The 20,703-nt window shown below is 44.4% G+C and overlaps 1 protein-coding gene across 3 annotated transcripts; it reads right to left on the bottom strand.

The window, feature by feature from the left end:
- Positions 1-12: 12 nt before the first annotated feature.
- On the bottom strand, positions 13-19,866 carry prkg2 (protein kinase cGMP-dependent 2). 3 transcript variants are annotated; one of them, XM_067521650.1, is made up of 19 exons: positions 19,711-19,866; positions 18,526-19,091; positions 17,024-17,190; positions 16,324-16,437; positions 14,868-14,973; positions 13,547-13,610; positions 8,434-8,511; positions 7,092-7,186; positions 6,283-6,351; positions 6,019-6,117; positions 5,768-5,918; positions 4,938-5,074; positions 3,927-4,016; positions 3,604-3,745; positions 3,162-3,325; positions 2,885-3,007; positions 2,711-2,773; positions 2,226-2,292; positions 16-1,679 (listed from the first exon to the last, which is right to left on the bottom strand). In XM_067521650.1, exons 2-19 carry the CDS (start codon positions 19,047-19,049, stop codon positions 1,584-1,586), a joined length of 2,349 nt encoding a protein of 782 aa, XP_067377751.1. In that variant the 5' UTR covers positions 19,050-19,091; positions 19,711-19,866; the 3' UTR covers positions 16-1,583. The 3 variants fall into 3 exon arrangements, with proteins under 3 accessions (XP_067377753.1, XP_067377751.1, XP_067377752.1); XM_067521651.1 differs by having other exon boundaries at positions 18,526-19,057; XM_067521652.1 differs by lacking the exon at positions 2,226-2,292 and having other exon boundaries at positions 13-1,679.
- Between the last annotated feature and the right edge of the window lie 837 nt (positions 19,867-20,703).

Genomic DNA, 20,703 nt, shown 5'->3' with positions numbered 1-20,703 from the left:
ACACACAGAGAGTAAAATACTCAAAATGCATCATTTATCTCCGTGTCTCCCTTAGTAATATTCTGCAGAAAATACAAGATCAGCATTTCTGAAATTCAATAGCAAAAGAAGCATAAATCTATATACAGCATAACTGTTCCCCAACCTGTACTAAACCAATGTATGTGCAGGTGCAGCAAATATTCTGTGGAGCTGCGTTACACAGAGGCGCCATGTACTTCAATACAACTTGAAGTCTTTACACAAAAATGAAAGATCTCCTGCATTTTACATTCATACTTTTTTCTTTTTTATGACACTGAACCGGGTTGTTGGTAATCTACATGCAGAAGAAACCTTTTAAGGTCTTAAAAAAAAAGGTGCTCACATGTTGCTAAAATGAAATAAATAATAATCATCTCTTGTGACATTAGACAAAATTGAACTTGCCTAACTCATTGTGCTCGCGGTAAAAAAAAAAAAAAAACAGAAACGCTAATAATCAGTAATGATAACAAATACAGCCGTATCCTGAAATCAGTCGTCAATAATTTAAGGCCACAGCTTGTCCAAGAATGTCAGCTGCTACATCGTCCCATAATGTGCATAACAGACACACGTTCACCAATCGGTACATACATATGTGATATCTACACAAGTTAACACAAAAGAATACGTAGGTTGGATTGTATGAATCCTGTGTTGTCAGTGCCTTTGCTGTACACTTTGCACGTGGTAAAACTGATCCCTAAGCTTCTGAAAATGCCCTTGGAGTAAACCCCGCAGACTTTGTGCACATTGTGGCCTCTTTCCTGTCCCTCCTCACATCATCATCGCCTCAGACCGAGCCCAACACTTTTCCTCCTTAAGCAGCTGTGAACCGCAGAGTTGACGCAGCTTTAAAAAAAGGTAAATATTTCTTCAGGTCTGCAGGATGCTCACGCTCCATAACTTTAAGTCGAGGAGGTGTTGATGTTTTTGTGTGTCACGTCCGGGCAGTGCTGGGACTGTGAGGACAGCGCTGCTGGCACGAGGGGGGCTCCTAAAGTTTCACGTTCCATGTGCTTGGGTGCCATCGAAGCAGCTAAGCCTGTGTTTGTTCCACAGTTGCTTGTTGTTTTACAGAATTGTCTCCTCATACACCACATGTCGTCTAAGGCCATGAAAAAACTCAGCTGCACAAAAAAAAGTGTCTGCTAACAATGACTATAGGAAGTATCTAGAAAAGATCATTATATGGGTGTAAATTCATTAAGGCATGTAAAAACCTAATACTGACATATTATGACACTTAGTTCTTTCAAACCAATATGAGATGGACAGTGGCTTGTACGTCAAGTTACCAAATCTAAAGCTGTAATCGTTTGGATTAATGTAATCATTTGGAAATCGTTTTCCTTTTATGTTGGAGGAGAAGCTTCACTCTGTCATGGGTTGTTGAAATTTTGGAACTTGTTCTCATTTCTCCACTGATGCTTTTGAGATGCTCACTTCACTTCCATCCAGAACAGGTCACTACTGCCCCCACTGGCATCCCGCCCTAACCACAGTTGTTAGGGTGTACAGTGGAAAGAAAAACGTGAAAAAAGATGGGGCAGAAGATCTCAGAAGTCCATGTCCCACCCAGACAACTCATCAGGAGGACTGTCCTCATCTGCAGGGTAGGTGTCAAAGTAGCTGTGATCTGTTGGTCCTTGGAGCTGTTGAGGCCGAGAAGACAAAGAGGGCGGATTTGGTAAGATACACCGTAAACTGAGAGGCACCTAGATGCAGACACAAAACCGAAACTGTTGACAAAATGGTTGACTTTTAACTTTTGTTTGGAAGTTGTTAACTTTTTCGAGAAGTTCATCCTTTTAGACAGTTTTTGGGTCCAATCATTCCTACTCTACCCATCTTCCCCAAAATAGCTACTACGTCGTGACAAGGTTGGTCGTCTGCCATCTTTGTGAGCAGCTAACTCAGGGTTGGGAGTCCAACACTTAAAAAAAGTCCATTTTTGTTGGAGCACCTACAGTCAAAATGGCCATTGTTAAAGTGGGTTCGTGTGACTCTCCTCGTCATAAGTTAAACTGATACCCTCTCATGAGACGTCTGAAGTAGCCCCATAAACACTTTATTGTAACATGGAAAATCGTAGCAGCCTTCTCCTAAACACTAATTGCTGCAACCTTTGGCCTGTTTTCTTATATTCGCTTTGTACTAGATTTATCCTTTGTACAAGGTTGATTAAAAAATCTGCTTACTTCTCTTTTCAGAGGAGATGGTAAAGTCCGTGCCTTCAGTCCTTCCCAGTTGAAGCCATTAAACCACCTTCAGACACATAAACCATGTCAGTAAGTACACGTGTGTCTCTTTCTGACTCTGGCCAGACTCTGGTAACAACATATAAATGCCCCTCAGATGATCCTATGTAACTAATTCTATGACAAGTTGCCTTTTTTTTTTCACACAAATCTTATTCCTGCTTTAGTTGAAGGGAGTCTGAAGAGTAAAAACCTTCACGATTTAATTAGCAGATCAGCAACACGTTCAAAAATACTAAAATGTTTGATTACTGCAAAACGCAGAAGTCCGATAGTGTATTAAGCCTTTTAAATATGGTATTATTGCTTTTGCAGTGTTGTCACTGCTTGTTTAACTGCTGGGATCATAAACCAGCCCCCTGCATTCGTAATGTTCACTCAATCAGTGCTGAGATAAACGGCAAAACCAATCGGTTCCTCCTCACCTGTGCTTCTTGATATCTGTTATTCCGTTTTTGAGGTTGCCCAGTCGCTCAGAGGGATTTCGTCTGTGAAGTTTACCAGAGTGAAGAATTAATTTAGGCTCATGTTCTTTTTATTATACTGACAGCTTTCTGATAGGAAATTTTGAATGTTGCTTTAACGGTTTGATGATTTACCTGCATAGCTTCCGTATGAGGTCCTCAGGTCTTTTGGTGATCTTCTTGGGGAAATCCATCTTCTCAATGCCTTTCAAGATGAGAGTGTATGTCATCATCTGGTCACTCCCTGAGAACGGGGGACTGTGGGGATGGAGGACAAAAAATGGGCACGTGGCATTTATATCAATCTTTGAGGAAGCTTTAGACCGTCCACGTCAGCAAACCATGATTACTGCAAGTCATTAAGGAGGTTGAAGTGATTGTAATTGCAGACTGGAAGCACAGATGTACTAACCTGCCAGTAAGGAGCTCGAAGACCAGGATTCCAAGGGACCAGAAGTCCACACTGAAGTTGTGGCCTTTGTTGAGAATAATCTCAGGGGCCACGTACTCTGGTGTACCACAGAAGGTCCAGGTCTTTTGGCCACATTTGATCTTCTTGGCAAAACCAAAATCAACCTGGGAAGGTTTAATTGATCAGTGAAAATCCTAACAATTCAACACGGAACATTTAGGGCGTCCCAGAAAAATGTATTACATTTAACTAGGATGAGCAAGTCACATATGTGACCACAGCTTAAAAATTACTACAGCCTTCGAGGAGCCTGATGGACATAGTTTCATCTCAGTGTCGGTAAACAAAAAACGGAAAAAAGAGGTCAGTTTTACGTTACAAACCTTTGACCAGACATGACCAATAAGAAACCAAGACCAACAGTCGCTGAAAGGATGCTAACCAGTTTGATGTATCCCTCAGTGTCCAGGATGAGATTCTCAGGCTTCAGGTCTCTGTAGAGCACACCTTTGCGGTGGAGGTAGTCGAAAGCCTCTGTGACGCAACCAACGCAGAATTTGGCAGTGGGCTCATCAAAACTCCCTCTGCAGACCAGAAAATTCACATTCAAGAGAGTGTGGTAACACCAAGTTAAATGATAGCCACACTTCTAAAAAGAAACCGGGAAACAAATTGTTTTTTTCCCCGAGGGCAAATTTTTAAAAAGTGTTTTAAAAAATGTAAGAGGGGCTTTTTTGAACTCCTTGAGTCATTGACCTCCCCTACCTGTCTCTGAGGAGACTCCAAATCTCCCCACCCAGACAGGCCTCCAGCAGCATGTACACGTATTTGTTATCCTTGAAGGTGCGATACAGTCTGGAGTGAAAGAAGCAAAGACAAAGTTGCCATTAAAAGCTTTGCCTTGACATATGCTGGTCCATCATTTAAAATCCTGTTATTCTATTAGATTTGCACCAGTTTTTTATTTTTTTTTTTGGGCTTTAAATTCAAACTGAAAACATCATAAAAGATTGTAAAAAAAAAAATAGTGTGCTGTGTATAATCGGATTCAGTTGTATTTAATCAGCACCGTGACGCGAGTAGATTCGATCATCACTCAGTGTCACATTAGCGTAAAATACATTAGCCAGACTTCATGTCTTACCATTCAACAGTAAACTGATTACAGTTACGACGAGAGAACTAATGATGTAAAACGGATCATAAACAACGACCTTACATTTAATCAGAGCCACAGTTATTATTACAGTGTACTGCAGCATTACTGCACAAACTGCAGCAGCATTTGTGAACCGATGTGATGTGAATCGTCCCTTAGAGTTGAATTTTCCGGGAGGAAAATTAGTAATAGCAACACGAACAGTCAAAGATTCATGAGGCACCAGAGCACAGTACCGGCCCCCCCACAATGTCCCCAAATCGTAAAAACTGATAAGACATATGAAGAGCTAATGGTCAGAACATAAGAAAAATGTACAATAAATACATGTATCGTGACGTCATGAAGGAGGAGCACTGACGGTGACGAATGACTTTAATATCACTGCATGTGGTGAAATCGAATCACCGTAATCTCACAGAAGGCAAAGAAAACCTACTGCGGCAATATTTTAAAGCAAATAACTGCATTTTCATAGCAGACATCTCGACCCCCGACCCCCCCCCCGAGACGATGTTTTCTGCACGAGGCCTCATCAAAAACTAATAAGCCACATTGTTTCCCCACATTAATGTATAGAGTAGGGTTAAAAAAATGGAAATGGCAGCAGGACGGACTTGACGACGAAAGGCGAGCGAGCCTCCGCGAGGATCCTCCTCTCAGAGTGGATGTGCTCTTCCTGCTTGTTGTCCACAACGTGCTTCTTCTTGATCACCTTCAGTGCGAAGGTGATGTCCTCGCCCTTCACCTTCACCTGCAGATGGGAATAACAGGGTGGCATTTACAGTCACCATGACCTCAGTGACTTCATCTGTGTGACATAAACGTAAAATTCTAATTAATCAAATGTTTAAACAGGAAAAATTGTATTTGGGTCATTATCTTCCCTGATGACCAGCACATGAAGAGCATCGACAGACCTGCAGAAACGGATCTTCTTAGGTGAACTAAAGCTGGCTAACGTGCTGCAAAAGTGGGCCTGGAAAGTTTGTGAACCATTTGAAATTTGCTCTATTTCTGCATAAATATGAACAAAAATCATAAGCCGACTTTCTCATCTTAAAGATTTGCCCTGGTCTTGGTGTGATCTTCGCTGATGAGCATGTTCCTCATCTTCAGAAACGTCATTTGTTTGTGCCATGGCTGAAACACCCGACTCCAAGTTTCCCTTCAAATTGACTGATAATGAACAATTTGATCATTTTACAAAGTAAGTAAACATATTTTTGTCTCATGTGTTTCCAGTTCCAAGGCTTGTGGGAATATCTGGGTCATATTTATGCAGAAATAAAGAACATATTGTTTTTGTAATCACAATGTTTCAAGCACCAAACAAGTACGAACAAGTTTCACATATTTTCACTTTTTTTTAAATCAGATTTTACTTAACAATATAAGATAAATATTTAAAGAAAAAATGAATAATCAATGAAATGCTTCATTTTACCAATTCTACTCGACCGAAGCCACCGACGCCGAGCGTAGCGACGACCTCCAGCTGATCGAGAGGCCTGGATGGCGAGAACGTGGACACAATCTCCTTCAGATGGATGAAGTCAGGAGACAGTGGCTGACTTTGGTGACGCGACAGCGACTTCCTGGTTGAGGACACACACACACACGCACACACAAACCATTGAACGTCAAATATGGTGATGGTTTTACTGTGAGACCCATTTAGTTTCACACTGTACCTACTTGGCATGTCTCTTCTTGTCGTCGCGATCAAGTGTTGCCACGTAGCCTTGGAGGTACTTCTGCAGCTCGTTGAAGGTGCCCACTGTTTGATCAAATGTCCTGGAAGAACAACATCTAAAATGTTCGCTTTACAACCACAAACTGAGATTTTACTGAGTCGCCCCAGTGAGACACAGAAGTCGACAGCAGCTCATAAATACCTAAAGACCACAAACTAGAACAGGATCGTTTTAGGGGGCGGGCTTCAAACGTCAGAGTACTCACTCCCTGTCGATGACGAGGCACTCCACGCCGTTCTCATCAGCGATGATGTTGGCCGACCTGACATCGTCACTGAAAGAGGCAGATGTGCATCACACACGTCAATAGTCAGGCAAACAGAACACCCACACTCTCTGACTCCTTTCACGGTTTGGATGATGGTTTTGTAAAGAGGCCATTTGTAGGCTTAATTTACTAATTCGATTGTGATCATGAGGCTCTATTGAAATAAGGTTTTATGACATTTATTTCAAAACGGTGCTTATTTATCTTGTATATGGCTGCAACAGCTCATCGGGTGAAGTGAGTGAAATGGTTTGTATCGTCTCCCATTGCTTTAAAGTAAATGTCCTGCACTTATAAAAGCGCAGGAGCCGGGGATCGAACCAACCATCTGCAGGATTGGTGGACGTTCCTGCGCACAGGGCCCCCTCCCCGAGCCAACAAGTCTTCCTGTGGGCACAGGAACCCAACACAGGTCTCTTTATGGACTTCCACAACACTTCGACACGAGGTCGGGACACGCTCCGGAAACTTCCACGCAGCGGGTTCGTCATACCGTCAGGCACTTAGAAAAACCCTGTCATATCCAACAGGGCCAACTGAAACCCGGGCTTTTCTCTTACAACACGATCGCGACAATCATAATAAGCCTCTTTGAGGTGCGTGAGCAACCAAATGACATCAATGCAAAACCTTCCATATTCAGAACCATATAAATGATTGATTTATGTCAACAGGTGCTTTTTGTCTACTTATGTTATTGCCTCGTTGTCTAAATGCATTCAGAGTTAGAGGATCCATTTCTTTACCTTATCAGCGCTTTCTCCCCAAAGTAGTCCCCCTTCTGCAGCGTGTTGATGATCTGTGGGAGCTTTTGGGCTTCGGTGGTCTGGGTCACCTTCACCTGCACATAGGAAGCACCTGCATCTTTAACGCGCTGGCTTTAGTTCTGAAAAATGTCATTCTAACAATGAAAATATTTGAGAATTATAGTAATTGAAACATGGTGAGATATGATTAATTGGCCTTGATGCACGTTTTCTAGACACATTCTCTTTGGGAAGGTTCCAATCAGTCGCCTCTCGTTCTGCTCGTCACTTCTCAAACTGGCGTTTCAATTTTCAACATGAACACCCATGGTAACCGCCGCCTCCAGGTCATTTGTGAGGCTTTAAGAACCAGTGGTCCACGTTCTCACTTGTGGCACTGTCCTGCTAAAGACATGTGATACCACAGCCATAACAGTTTGGGGTGTGTTTTAGCAGAGTGTCCTGCTTGATCTGCGTGACCTTTCAAGTGTGACTCAGGGTCTATTCCCTCCATGGTCAGGGGGTCCAAGGGGGGTAGCAGAACCATTTCCTGTATTAGTCACCCCTCCTCCCACACATGTGTGGCTCTCTGGTTTGGTTACCACTCAGGAACTGCTGTAACATCGCCTCATAATGGCATTTTGAAGGTCCCCTGTGGACAGCGCCGGCCCCTCTCCATCTCCCCTCGCTCACGGGTGTCGGGTTGCTGACTTATCAGACAGATGGGCGGGTGAGTCATAGTCCAACACCTCCACAAGGATTACAGACAATTTGAGCAGCACGTCGTTTTGCTGGAGTATCAAACAAAACTAGTCTCTTACTGAAGGAAAAATCCTTTTCTTTGTATTTTAACCGACTTTTAGCCCTTTTTCCTTTTAGTCCTGACAAACCTGAGACGTGAGTTCAGATTTTCAGCTTCCTGCACACATTCTCTACTCATGCTGACTGATCGGTGGAGTAATTACATCCTAAAGTACTGTTTAACTGAGGCGCTGTAGGTTTAGTTTGCTGTTAGAGCCACAGCCTAAAAAGTGTCTGTGGTTTCATTAGTTTTATAAAGTTCTACTTTTTTTTCTAAAATCTATTTATTATATGGAGCCTTTAGTGGACATCTTGGGTGTCCACTAATGTTGTTTGGTAGAAATAATTAAACTCATTTTAGGAAATTCCCCATTTTTGCATTGGACCTTTGTGAACTTTATGTCCAAACAAGCTCGATGTTGATTAATAATACATTTTACATGGGGTTAGTCACAGATACAACTTTAAGGTCAAGTTGGATTTAGAAACGAGCTGCAACTCAAAGGTCTTTACGTAAGTCATGAACTGAGTTGTGTGATACCTTTCCCTGGGCAATGATGTAGAAGGTACTGCCCTCCTCTCCCTGCCGGATGATGTACTCTCCTTTGTCGTAGTATTCCTAAACGGAAGAGCGAGAGGGGGGGGGAGGGGAGGGGGGGGGGTGGAGGGAGGGGGGACAACAGTCAGAAGTGAAGCATTGCATCGATTTAACCATCGACCCGGCCCGTCACATTCCTGGTAGCCGGTCCCCTGTGGACCTAACTGGACTTAACTCGTCGATAAAGCTTCGTCATTCGGAGCTTCTCAGCCTACTGTTTGGGTCGGTGGGTCGGTGGGGGGGGAAGGAGAGAGCTCATGGGATTAATGAAACATGAAATGTAGGTTAACAGTAGGTGTTAATTATGTTTTCCATGTCGGATCATTCAACTAAACAAATACGGTCCAGCAGAGCAGAGCGTTGCCTCAAAGAGCTGTAATCATTTGATTAACTGATGATACACATAAAGTTTCAGAACTGTAATGACCCAGAAAACACAACTAAAATTATGGCCTATTGTACTTTAACTTAAAGACAGGGTAGTTTTGTGTGTCCTACAGATGTGAAGTGCACCTCGAGCTCACATCCACTCCGAATCAGTTCAATTGAACTTTAATCATAAAGGGCCAGTTCACAACAAAATCACCCCAAGTGACTTTACATAATAAAGTCACTATACAGATGTGTAGAGAAACCCAACAAATGCCCTTTGAACAAGGTCTACAGGGTCTCTAACGTAGCCAGTCCTCCCTCTCCCTACTCCACTACGCTCTTCTTGCTTCTCCCCCACTCTGCCACTGTCTGCACAGCCCGTCAACTGTTACTCAGCATCAAATGAGCTAAAATTAAAAACTGTAAAACATGTCAAAGAAGCAGAAATCATTGAAATTCTCCGATTGGTTAAAAGGGTGAGCCTCCCAAAAAAAAAACAAAAAAAAACTTTTGGAACATATATTTCAAAAAGGTTTCTTGGGGTTAAATGGTGAGTAACAACACGTGGTGATGGTCAGACTGAAGCGTCTGTGTTGTTGCTATGGTTACCAGTCTATTAAACATCCTCCAATCAGCCACAACATTAAAAATAGCATGGCCACTCTGATTGGTCTGTAACCACAAAGCCCGGTGCACGTGAGCCGTGATGCCCTGTGTGTCCTGACACCTGTTGATCCTGTTCAGCATTCAGTGTTTCACTATTTGTGCTACAGTTGCTGTGGGATCGGACCACACGCTCCTTCCTCACTCCACACATGCATCAGTCGGCCTTGGGTGGACGTGGTCCTGTGTGTCATGCTTTGGACCACTTTCAGTCGGTACTGACCCCCTGCACGCTCTGTCGTCTGGCTTTGGTCTCTTACATCCATATGCTAGCTGGAGTCCAACACCCACCCTGACCTTAATAATAAATACATATTACAAATGATCACCTTTCTGATTTCAACCTAAAAACGGTAGAATTAAAGGCAGATCCCCCGTATTGGATTGCATTAAATTGGAAAGGTGGTTTTAATGTTATGCCTGATCAGCGTTACTTCACTTGTCAGTTGTATCTTTTGCGCGTAATTTTCAATCCTGCCTGTTTTGATGTGCGATTAAAAGCCACCAATCAGAAACATTCAGGTTTTAACTGAACAGCCGATTTTAGCGCCATCATGCCAGAAATTTGTCCTTATCGGATGTTGACGACTCGTTCACCGACTTTTGCCATCCAGCAGATACGGCAAAAGTTGCAGGCACAAGACTTTGGTGACTTTAGGACAAAAGGCTGCAGTTTGTTCTCCGTCATCAATCAGCATTTGTTTCATCATCCTTTATTATTCTAACCTGGTTTTGTTTCTGAAACCATATTTTCTGTGGCTAAAACAAATCCCATTCAGCTCCACACAATAATGCATGATAATATAAATAAGGATGATAATGTGGCTGCTAGTGTGAAGAGCAGCTACCTGTTTCTGGCCCTTTCAACAGGTAACAGCCACTGAAATCAATGCTGTATATTCACACACACTAGTAAGATCACACTTGACATCGAGCGTTTGTCCCAATGATTACGAGCACCGAACACGCTGAAATACTCCCAAGTCAAACACCGAGGGAGCACTGTGCGTTTGTCTCTCGCCGTCAGCCACTTTCTATCCAAAGCAAACCTAACACGCCGCGTTGGTCTGCTGAGTCAGCGAGCTGCTACATCACCTTTTATTGGGGAGCTTTGAGGTGAGGGAAGTCGAGGGCGTAAAGAATGAAGGTGACTGAGAAAAAGATTGGCTCTGGGACGGGCGCCAAGTCGCCGGAGCTGAGACAACTGTCCGCGGCTGTAATCCGTTGGACTATAGAGGACTTTGTCAAAAAGTGAACAAACAAATCAGGGCAACCACGCGTAGACATTCCCCTGGTGTTTACTGTCAAAACGCTTGACACAAGTGGCATTTTCCTTGAGCGTCCGAGCTTGTTTACATCCCGTTTACGCTTCAGGAGAGTCTAGTTTAACACCCGTCCATGACAGCGGAGACAACATGCCAGGGCTTTGTTTAAAAAGACTGTCTGGATGATGCGGTGATTGTGCAGGCGAGCGACAGCCTTTGAACGCTTGTCTCTGCTTTGTGATACCAGACTGCCAGGCTCGAATCCTGAGCCTCACAAACCTTCACCTTTTCAGGAAAGATACGGGTCTGCTCGTCTTGAAAGCATGTGTCTACATAAAATACTTCAAGTACTCCAAGTACCCTGGCTGCCAACAACCACACACATCACTTTCTGTCTCATCAACTTATTGCAGTCGTCCTATTTTCAGCAGCTGTCAATCGGCATATTCAAACTGCACGTCTCCACTGTCTCTGCTGGTTCACTGAAACAGGAGGACGCCCTCAAACGTTTTCTTAAGACCATGTGTTTCTGCAGTCAGGCACAAAATCCCCCATAAAACAGAGGATTGTTGTTGGCTGTTTTCTCTCTTTGTGCCAAGTTAACCTGCAGCTACTTTGAGCAGGTTTACATGACCCGGACGAGCAGCCTCCTCGCACCTGCAAATAATCACCGTTCTTGATAAGTTTTCCATCTTTGGTTACTTCGAACTACACTTTTTGTCGCTGGCAGGTTTCAAGATCTTGGCGTGAGTCGTTCGATGGATTGTGTGGACTGACGAATCCAGCAAGAATCTTCCAAAAGCTGCAGTCTCAGTACGACATTCCCCGTTTCTGTTCTGATCCCTTCACCGCAGCTCAGTCCAGAGAAAACAAAGGAGTTACTTACTAAACAAACTCCAGCTTAGGATTTTATTCACTCCGAAACTTTCTGGCAAATATTTTAGCTCAGAACAAAGATGGTGGTTTTTGTGCACAGCAAAAGGCCTTTTAACGGCCATTATGCACAGAAAGCTTGATGACGACGAGTGAATGTGTTTTAATATACGTGTGGACCTTATTTCCCGTCCTCACGTTCATTCTACAATCACTGTTCTGATGAATGGTTGGGTGCAAGTGTTCATTCAGCTTCAGTAGCATGTATGTGATGCAAGTTTGAGCTTGAACCTATTATAATAATAATAATGCAAAAGGCTTTTTTCCTCATCAGAAATAACACAAATGAATGATGAATACATTTTAAAATAAGGTATAATTTGTTGTTTTATTTGTTTTGCTATATTAAGATAAAGGGATGCAAATCATGTAATGTTTGATTTCCTGTAAGGAAACTTTAAAGGCTGGAGCCACAGTTGACTTGTAAACTCAACACACACACACACACACACACACACACACACACACACACACACACACACACACACAAAATGACTCCATAATACTCATTTTACTCCACTTTATATCCAAAATAAGGAAAATAAAAAATCTGAAAACCTATAAACAGCCAGCACACAAACACGACGACGGCAAGTAACTGAGCAACACATTTTCCTAAACCCGGTGAGAATTTTCTAAATTAATCCCCAAGTTTGCTTCACAAAGTCCCGGTTCCAACTGCAACAATTCAGCTCCAGCTCCAATTTCCATGAGCATAATGTTTTCTTTCCCTCTTAAAAGTTTCCCTCTTAAAATATCTGTAACAAAGTGACAAAGAAAGACACGAGTAGTTTGGGGGGTTTTAGGCCGACCTGACAAAAAGGCGACTTTAAACATCCGCTCTGAGCCGGTAAACGACATCCGTGATGTTAATCGGAAGAATATTCTACCCACTCAATCTGGCTACATGATGTAATTACAACAGGGGGAAACATCCACCGGCAGCACGACACCAATGAATCACGGGCTGATAAAGGTCCTTTAATGTGATTGTTGCTTTTCCATCTGTCGCAGTGTCACATTCGGACACAGAGCGTGTGTTTGTCCTCGTTGTTTTCCACTTTAAAAGGCTGCATGTATATTGGATCATGCAGTGAAAATGCCAGGATGTTCATGTTGGTCCCGTTTTGAGACGAACCCGTAAGAAGCTCTAAAAAAACGTCGTCCTCCCCTGATGAGAAACAGTCAGTGTTATCTGGCAGATTCTCAGTGGGAACCTGCACCACTCTCAGGTTTCAGCTAACTGGGATGGATCAGAATCAGCTCCGTCTGAAATGACCGAATGAGGAAATTCTCCCACAGTTGGAGGGCGGCAGGACGACCGGCGGTCGCCGAGACGTCCTTGACGTTTTCACGGTGGAAAGACGCTGAGACTGGCGGTTTTTGACCTGAAGCCGACGAGCTCCGCTCTGTTTTCTCTTCCCTGTTGAAATACAATGCTCGTGGAGGAAAAGTGGATTGAGCCATTCACTTCACACACACACACACACACGTTCCCCTTTCCCCCAAATGAAAAAGCCTGTCACTTGCACATCTTTAGGAAATCACTCGTCCCCCGTTTGAATAAACATTTTCTGGGGCCTTGGTCAAATAATTATGGTAACAATATACAGCGGCCGGCGATGACGGGAATAATATCAGCTCTGTTCATCAAGGAGGTCATTTGTGAGGTCGTGCCGACTGGAGGTGGAACGGATATGCTGACACACAGTAATGGTATATACGGCCGAATGGTAATGATATTTTGACGCTGGGTCTCCCGCGAGCTGCCAGATGCTTGTGCAACACTGAGGCAACATAGATAGTTTGACAGAATAACTTACCACCTCGAGGCAGTCCACTATTTTGCTTAGTTTGTCCTCCGGTAGATTGGCCAGAAGCGAGACGCTGACAGAAAAGACAAAACACAGATGCTGACTAATAGTTTCTGCACAATTTATGCACCATAGATCACAACGTGCTACACATTCAATGCCAGGGACCCGCGTGAGACCTAGCATGAGACTCTCCCTCCCTGCTCCCACTCTGCTCCGCTCTTCTACCTTCCAATTCCACCTGCACTGACATTATAGACTCTTGTGGCCCTGATGGAACTAAAATGGCAAAATAAAATCTGGCTCAATGGATTATCAGAGCGATCACAGATGCTAAAGTTAACAATCTGTTAATAATCACTGTACGTCTCTGTGGACGGAGGGATTTGTCTTCCTTGACTTTCTTAAATGTTTTGTGGATACATTTGAGAAAATCCCTCTTTTCTGCTTTATGCCCTGCTGTTTTTTTTACATTCTACAGATACTTAAAGAAGGGGCTCGATATCTGAAGTCTACCTGTTGTCTGCAGCATATTATGCCAGCAGGTCTTTTTAAAAAGGTTTTTATTGTCATTGGGGCCAACGAATCTTAGTAGCATTGGATGAATGTCTGGTTTTTGGCTAGTTTGTTCCTGATGCATTTAAACATGCCGCATATAATATAATATTAATTCAAGAAATCCTATATGATTTCTTTAATGCAACTACAAATATTGAAATTTGGTTTAAAATGACACCACAGCACCAAGTCTGCATTGTTAAGGCTTTTGGTGGTAACGCTATAATTTTGTAACACAGTGGACCACAGTGGTTTGCCGTCCTGTTGGGATTCAAGTCGGTGCTCTGAATCGGTTTGTGTGGATCCTCTCAATTACGGGGTCTCTCAAGGATCTATTCTTGGTCCAGGCCATCTAATCAACTACCTCTAGATGTTCCTAGATCTGGACGAAAACAATGGGCAGACTGAGCATTTGTAGCAGTGGAACGGTCTTTCAGTGGACATTAGGTCTAAGTATCTCAGCCACTGGTAAGAAATTACCTTCAGAAATAACAATAATAATAATAATAATAATAATGTAGTTTTAAGTTAATTTCTTAGTGCAGCTTTAAATGTAAGTTAGAGTTTGTGTTTGCTGACTCACTTAAGTAATTTTGGTTTTGTGGAGTTTTAGAGGCTGTTTGATCAGGAAGTTGACCCTAAACTGATGCATACTGGTAATAAAATTCATATACTGTACATCAAACAGCAAAGGAATAAGCACTTTATTAAACACCATTCATCTTCCCACATCATATCTGTGAGGCGACGCTAGCTACAGTTAGGAACTGACCTTCGAAGGAAGTTGCGGAACTGTTCGTGCCGCGTCTCAGCCGTTCTCCTCATGATGTTCTGAAAAACCTCCCGGTCCAAAGCCCATGTGCGCACTTTGTTCACCGCTGTTGAGGCGACATCGCATCCATTAGACAGTTAAACACTGCAGTACAACACAAAGACCTACAGCTGTGTCCAGTGTAATTGTGGCTTCCTAAAGCCACAGAGACGGGATACATTATTTTGTCAAACCACTGTAATCGGTCCTTGATCTTGGTGGTGAGTCAGATCAAATCTGCAGAAACTGTGAAACACATTTCTGCTGGTACAAGGACAAAGCTGTGGACACCTGACATGACCCAGTAGCAAAGGAAGAGTTCACCTTAAGGCACTTTCCATGTTATCGTGTAAAAACGCACTGCGACTGTCACATGCTTTCCAGCGCGATGCTGAGGTCAAACCTTCTCTGAGGGCCACCAGTCAATTACTTGCTCAAATATACAAAGAGCACTCACAGAGAACATGGTATGCACTCTGAAAATGTGACGGACGTGAAAACCCATCAGAATCTAAATCTCCAGCTGATTCCACTGCTTCATGGTTTTATTTATTCCCTACCTTTAACCTAAGCGACTTACACTAGGGACAACATATGGGACTCAGTGTCCTACCCAGGCACACTTCAACGTGGAGCCAGTAGGACTGGGAATCAAACCACTGACCCAGTGGTTTGTGAACGACTGCTCTGCACACTGAGCTACAACCAAATTAATGACATTTTAGATTCCTTCTTCATAAAGCAGGAGTTTAAAAGGTTTTTTTTTTAATTTAAATCAGGAACTAAAACTGAGAAATCTGTACTTTTTTTTGTACTTAAAGTACATTTAAAACTGTAGACATAGTACTTCAACACGAGTATGTTGAAGCACTACTTCTAACAGCAGTGCAGTGCTACTTTAGGCTTTTACTATTACTTGAGTTTTGGCTGTTGCCACCTGCAGCACTGCCATCAAGCACAGTGGTGGTGACAAGTCTTTCTCAAGTGACAACAGTCGAAGTAGCAGCTCCAAAGGGATTTTATCACATGTAGGTTCATCACAAAAGAAACTGACTTTTGTAAACACACGTTTCTCAGCATCAAACAAGCTTGAAATATGTGATTTTAATTGTCAACGTGTAGTTGTCTTAGCGCATCCATATTTGGCCTCTTGTGATAGTTTGTCGGCGCCGTCCCGTCACGTAGCACCGCTGATGTGAACCTAAGCTACGATTAGCCCCTGACCTGTGCTCTGTTCCCCCCCCTGCAGGGGCCACAGCAAAGGGAAGAAGTAGGACGCCGCACTACACTGGTGCCATGTGACGTCTGATCAAATCTGGAACCAGGTCACCGATTCGGGGCCTCGTGGACCCCGCGATTGATCGGTCCGGTTTCGAAGCCCAGTCTGAGCAGGAGAAGTTTCAGTGTAGAGATTTACCTCGCACCGATGCTGTCCGCGTGCAGTTGTACAGAATGGCCAATTCGCCGAACGTGGTCCACACTGATATCGATGTGAGCAGCTTGTTGTGTTGAAACACTTCCAGCTTCCCGTCTGTAAAAATGAAACAAGGACAAAGCCACAGTTGAGATGCAGACGCGTATCTGTTAGCGTCCGGTTAGAGTTTAGTTAAAGATCTCCATCAAAGCATCGTGTACGCTGCTGCTTAAAGAAAACTCCACCTAATTGCTCAGTAGTCTCCTTCTCCATCCTGCTGTCTGTAGCCACCTACAATCAACCAATGTTAAACAAAACCTGGTTTGTTGGGGCTTCAGTCTGTTGAGGATCCTGAAATAAAATCACTGGCAGCACCAATCATGACTCATTAATGAGATTACGATCACTGGCCTCTGACGTCCGCGTGGCTCATATTCAATAATAGCGTATGATTAATCACGAGCAGCTGTAATGACTTCGCATGCGCTCACATCACAAACGAGTTAAGCTGTGCTGGATTCAGTTTTATTGGTGTGATGTCAACCTTCGTTTTCAAATAATAAGTATGAAAGCTGTTTTTTAAAAAAATCCTTGTTCATAATACAGCAAACGTCTTCACTTTGCTGCCATTGCCCGCTAAACCCGAGGAGGTTTTCACCTGTAAGTGGCCGACTCAGACCCTGGAACCCAGGACTGAACCTACCTGCCAGGACAAACAGATGGTTCCCGGGCTCGCCCTGCTTGACGACCGACTCTCCCTGCAGGTAGGTGCGCTCGTACATGCACTCCACCATATCTTTGATCTGCTGCAGCTCCAGCCTCTTCAGGTACTGATTCTTGTTGAGTGCGTCTGTCAGCAGCTTCTTCACACTGTCACAGACAAAAGAATCAGCGGGTTTTTGTCAGTGAGGGGAGAAGACGGAACCAAACAGCAGAAACAAAGATGTTTGGGCCATTTGACAACGTATCTTCGATCCAGCTCAAACCTTTGTTCTGGAAATGAAGTAACTGAATGTTTTATGAATACTTCTTTACTCTTACAGGGTTGTACACCACATACATTTTGAATATTCAAAAGATGATGCACGTTTAATTTTCTGCAGTATGGATACATGTGTACAGCTGCTCTCTCTACTCGTGTTGCCAACTTTCTGACATTTTAGGCCTGTGTGTGTGTGTGTGTGTGTGTGTGGGAGGCCAGCAGGACTCTCAGTTGACCAATCAGTAGCCTGAAAGAAGTGGGACTGTGCCCACGTCACCAATCACTGATCCCCATTGTCTGTCCTGGTAAACTTGTCCTTTAACTGGCTAAATCAAAATGTATCTCGGCTGCTTTTTCCCCCCCTAAATCCTCGGAGTTAGAGTAGATTCAGATGCTCTCATGAATAACAAACATTCATTTCAAATATTAGCTCATGAGATAATTGAGTTGTTTTTCTCTTGTAGACGAAAACTAGCCCCTCTGTTTGAACTGCAAACATGAAACTGAACATGTGCAGGAGTCCATGCAGATGTTTAACCACTGGACGGAGAAGGTTTTCGAAGTAGGACATGCCGTCAGTCAGCAATATTTGAAGCAGGAAGCCAGTGTGTCGTCTGTGGACGCTAGGGGACAGACAGGTCTCCTGTGCTGAAGCGAGTCACTAAATCCTGAAGTGATGTGTCTCACATCGTAACGTGTCTCATGTAATAACAAAAGAATAACCTAAGATTTCATTTGAGATCTAATTACTATTTTATATTTTCACGTTTGTTTTGGAACTTTTGTGTCTGTTTTGTCTTATGTTTTTAGTCATTTGGTGTCCATCATTGGACGTTTTCGGATTATTTAGAAAGGTCACTGCCTACAGTGGCATCGAGGTTTCCCTTGAGTGGAAATGAGCAAAGCAAAGGAAGGTCGCCATCTTTTGGACGCTGGAGACCCACCTGAAGAACTACACGGACTTTAGACAGAGTGTTGATTACATATTGAAAACAACATTTTTTGAATCAGTCTCGGCTGAAAGTCAAGAAGGATCTTGGACTGAGGAGTGTTTTTTGCTTCTTGCCCAACTTTTACACGTACCACTCAGTCTTTCTGCTGCCTGTGATGTTCAAATTCAGACAGTGGACTCTGAGGACACCCGGAACCTTTACCTACCCGCCATCTGGCCTCATTCCACTCCTCCTTTTGTGTTCTGAACCCCGTAAAGACAAATGTCTCACCTTGCATCCTTGGGTACCCGAGCCTTCTCGAAGGAGAACTTGGGCAGGCTGCTGGAGTCGTAGGTCCTGGATGTGGGCTCGGCCGACACTCCGGCTTTGGCGCCTTTCCTTCTGTTGATGGTCTCCTTGATGCGAACACTGAGGTTGGGACTGTTCTTTCCGCTTGCTCTGATCGAAGGAGGCCGCGACGCCAGGCCGACGGAGGCCCCGCTCTGGTTCTTCATCACGTCCTGCAGCTTGTTGAGCTGGATGCACTTGTTCTGCAGCTCCTCGCTCAGCTCGGCCACGGCTCGCGTCTGTTTGGCCAGCTGCTCCTGGAGACCCCTGATCTGCTGCTCTTGGGCACGAAGCTCCTCGTCCTTCATCTTGCCTTCTCGTTCAAGCTCCTCCGCTCGGGCCCTCAGCGAGTCCAGGGACAAGAGTCTGAAGCCAGCGGCGTGGTCTTTGCGGGCCTGGCCGTTCGGAGCAGCAGCAGAACAGTCTGTGGGTTTGTAACGTTTTGATTTCACGGAACCGTTCCCCATGATGTCACCTGACCGGACGACAGAGAGAATCCGAGTCAGTGGCTGAAACCAAAGAGGAGACAGAGCAGAGCAGATGATGGTCAATGTGTGTTCGGCTGCTCCATGTATTATTCAGGAGACAGGAAGTATGACATTACATCCACAGTCCGTCCCCGATGGTGATGCTGTTCACAAACCAGGAAGATAACAGTGAGGGAAGGTAACCAATCAAACAGTGTGTCACAGTGTTGCAGCGTGTGTCTCTGAACGTGGTGAGTGTGTGTGTGTGTGGGAAATGTCAGGGAACAATCGTACTCTTGTTGTGTGAGGCTGCGCCCCCCCTCCCCCCCTTCATTCTGGACATTCCTGCTGGGACACACTCAGTAGATCTTACATCAGACACTTGATTCTCAAATTCACTGCCATCGTTTCTGAACCCGCTCAACTCTGTCCCTCACTACCTGTTTTCTACTCCCAGATTTCCCGACGTGCACCTGGGCGCTGTTTGCAAACCTGCCGAGCTGCTTTTGCGGAAAGTCAATTAAAAACATTTAAAAAAAGAAATAAAAACCCCAGAGCTTTAGTTTCCTGAGAAAAGCAGAGAATCGTGCACCTGCAACTTCCAACACCTCATCATTCTTTACTGAGGTGCGCGCGGTTCGGAGGAGACGTCTGCGCTCACCTGCTTCGTGTTCAGACGCGTCACGCGACCTCGAGGACGTTTAAAGCAAAGACCGAAGCGTCCGCACGTCCGAGCATCAAGAGACAACACGGTCCGTCCGCAGCGCCGCTCGCATCCTCTCCTCCCGCTCTCGCGCTTTCTCTCCTCCTCGGCTGCGCTCGCTCTCGCATGCGCGGGCACGACGGGCAGGTCAGGTGTCAGCGCCGTTCACTGTGACGTGCGTAACGTCTTCATTCAGAGGTTTTTGCTGCCGTAATAACGATAACGCAGAACAAACCAATTTCCAGAAAAGATGGATGAACGTGTTTGCATTGTGAAAGCTGCAGACAAGTCCTCAAATGTGTCTTAAAGGTTGGGACAAGGGACAAGGGACACGACAGGATGGAAAGACAAATGAAACGCTTAACGTGAGAGGATACGTCCAGGCTTGAGACTGTGTGGGAAAATGTTCTGAGAATAAACTTTTTTTAAATTGCAGAGATTTTGTGAATCAGTTACAGTTTATGTTATAATGGAATTATTCAGAGCTAGAGGGTCACTGGTTCGAGTCCCTGGGCACCTGCAGCCTTTCTGTGTGGACTTTGCATGTTCTCCCTGTGTTTCCTCAGTCCTCCACAGTCCAAACACATGCATGTAAAAACAGTCCGGGTGCTGTGTGTCCACAGTGTCCCTGTCCCACCTTCTGGAAACCTGTTTGATGTGTTGTGTTTGTGCTGTTGACAGTCAAATCAGTTCTGGAGATTCACTTGTTTCTGGACTGTAGCCCACTAGCTTCAGTCCTCCAGCAGATGAACAATTGGTTTTCCCAGCGTGTGGCAGCAGCCTGGCCTGCAGCAGCTTCCATCGACCGGCGCAGGGCAGCGATGGCACCATCGTGATGATCTGGGTCACTGACCCCCAGCCCGGACGGGGGAAAAACCCGTTCTGACTGAACGCTCTGGCTCCAGTGTCCTGCTCGAGGGCACTCCGGCAGAGCACGTGTTCGAATTGACA

Source organism: Channa argus, chromosome 11 (assembly GCF_033026475.1).
Source record: "Channa argus isolate prfri chromosome 11, Channa argus male v1.0, whole genome shotgun sequence".
Classification (NCBI taxonomy): Eukaryota; Metazoa; Chordata; class Actinopteri; order Anabantiformes; family Channidae; genus Channa; species Channa argus.
The sequence above is the reverse complement of the archived record's forward strand: the minus strand, read 5'-3'. Positions and strand labels throughout refer to the sequence as shown.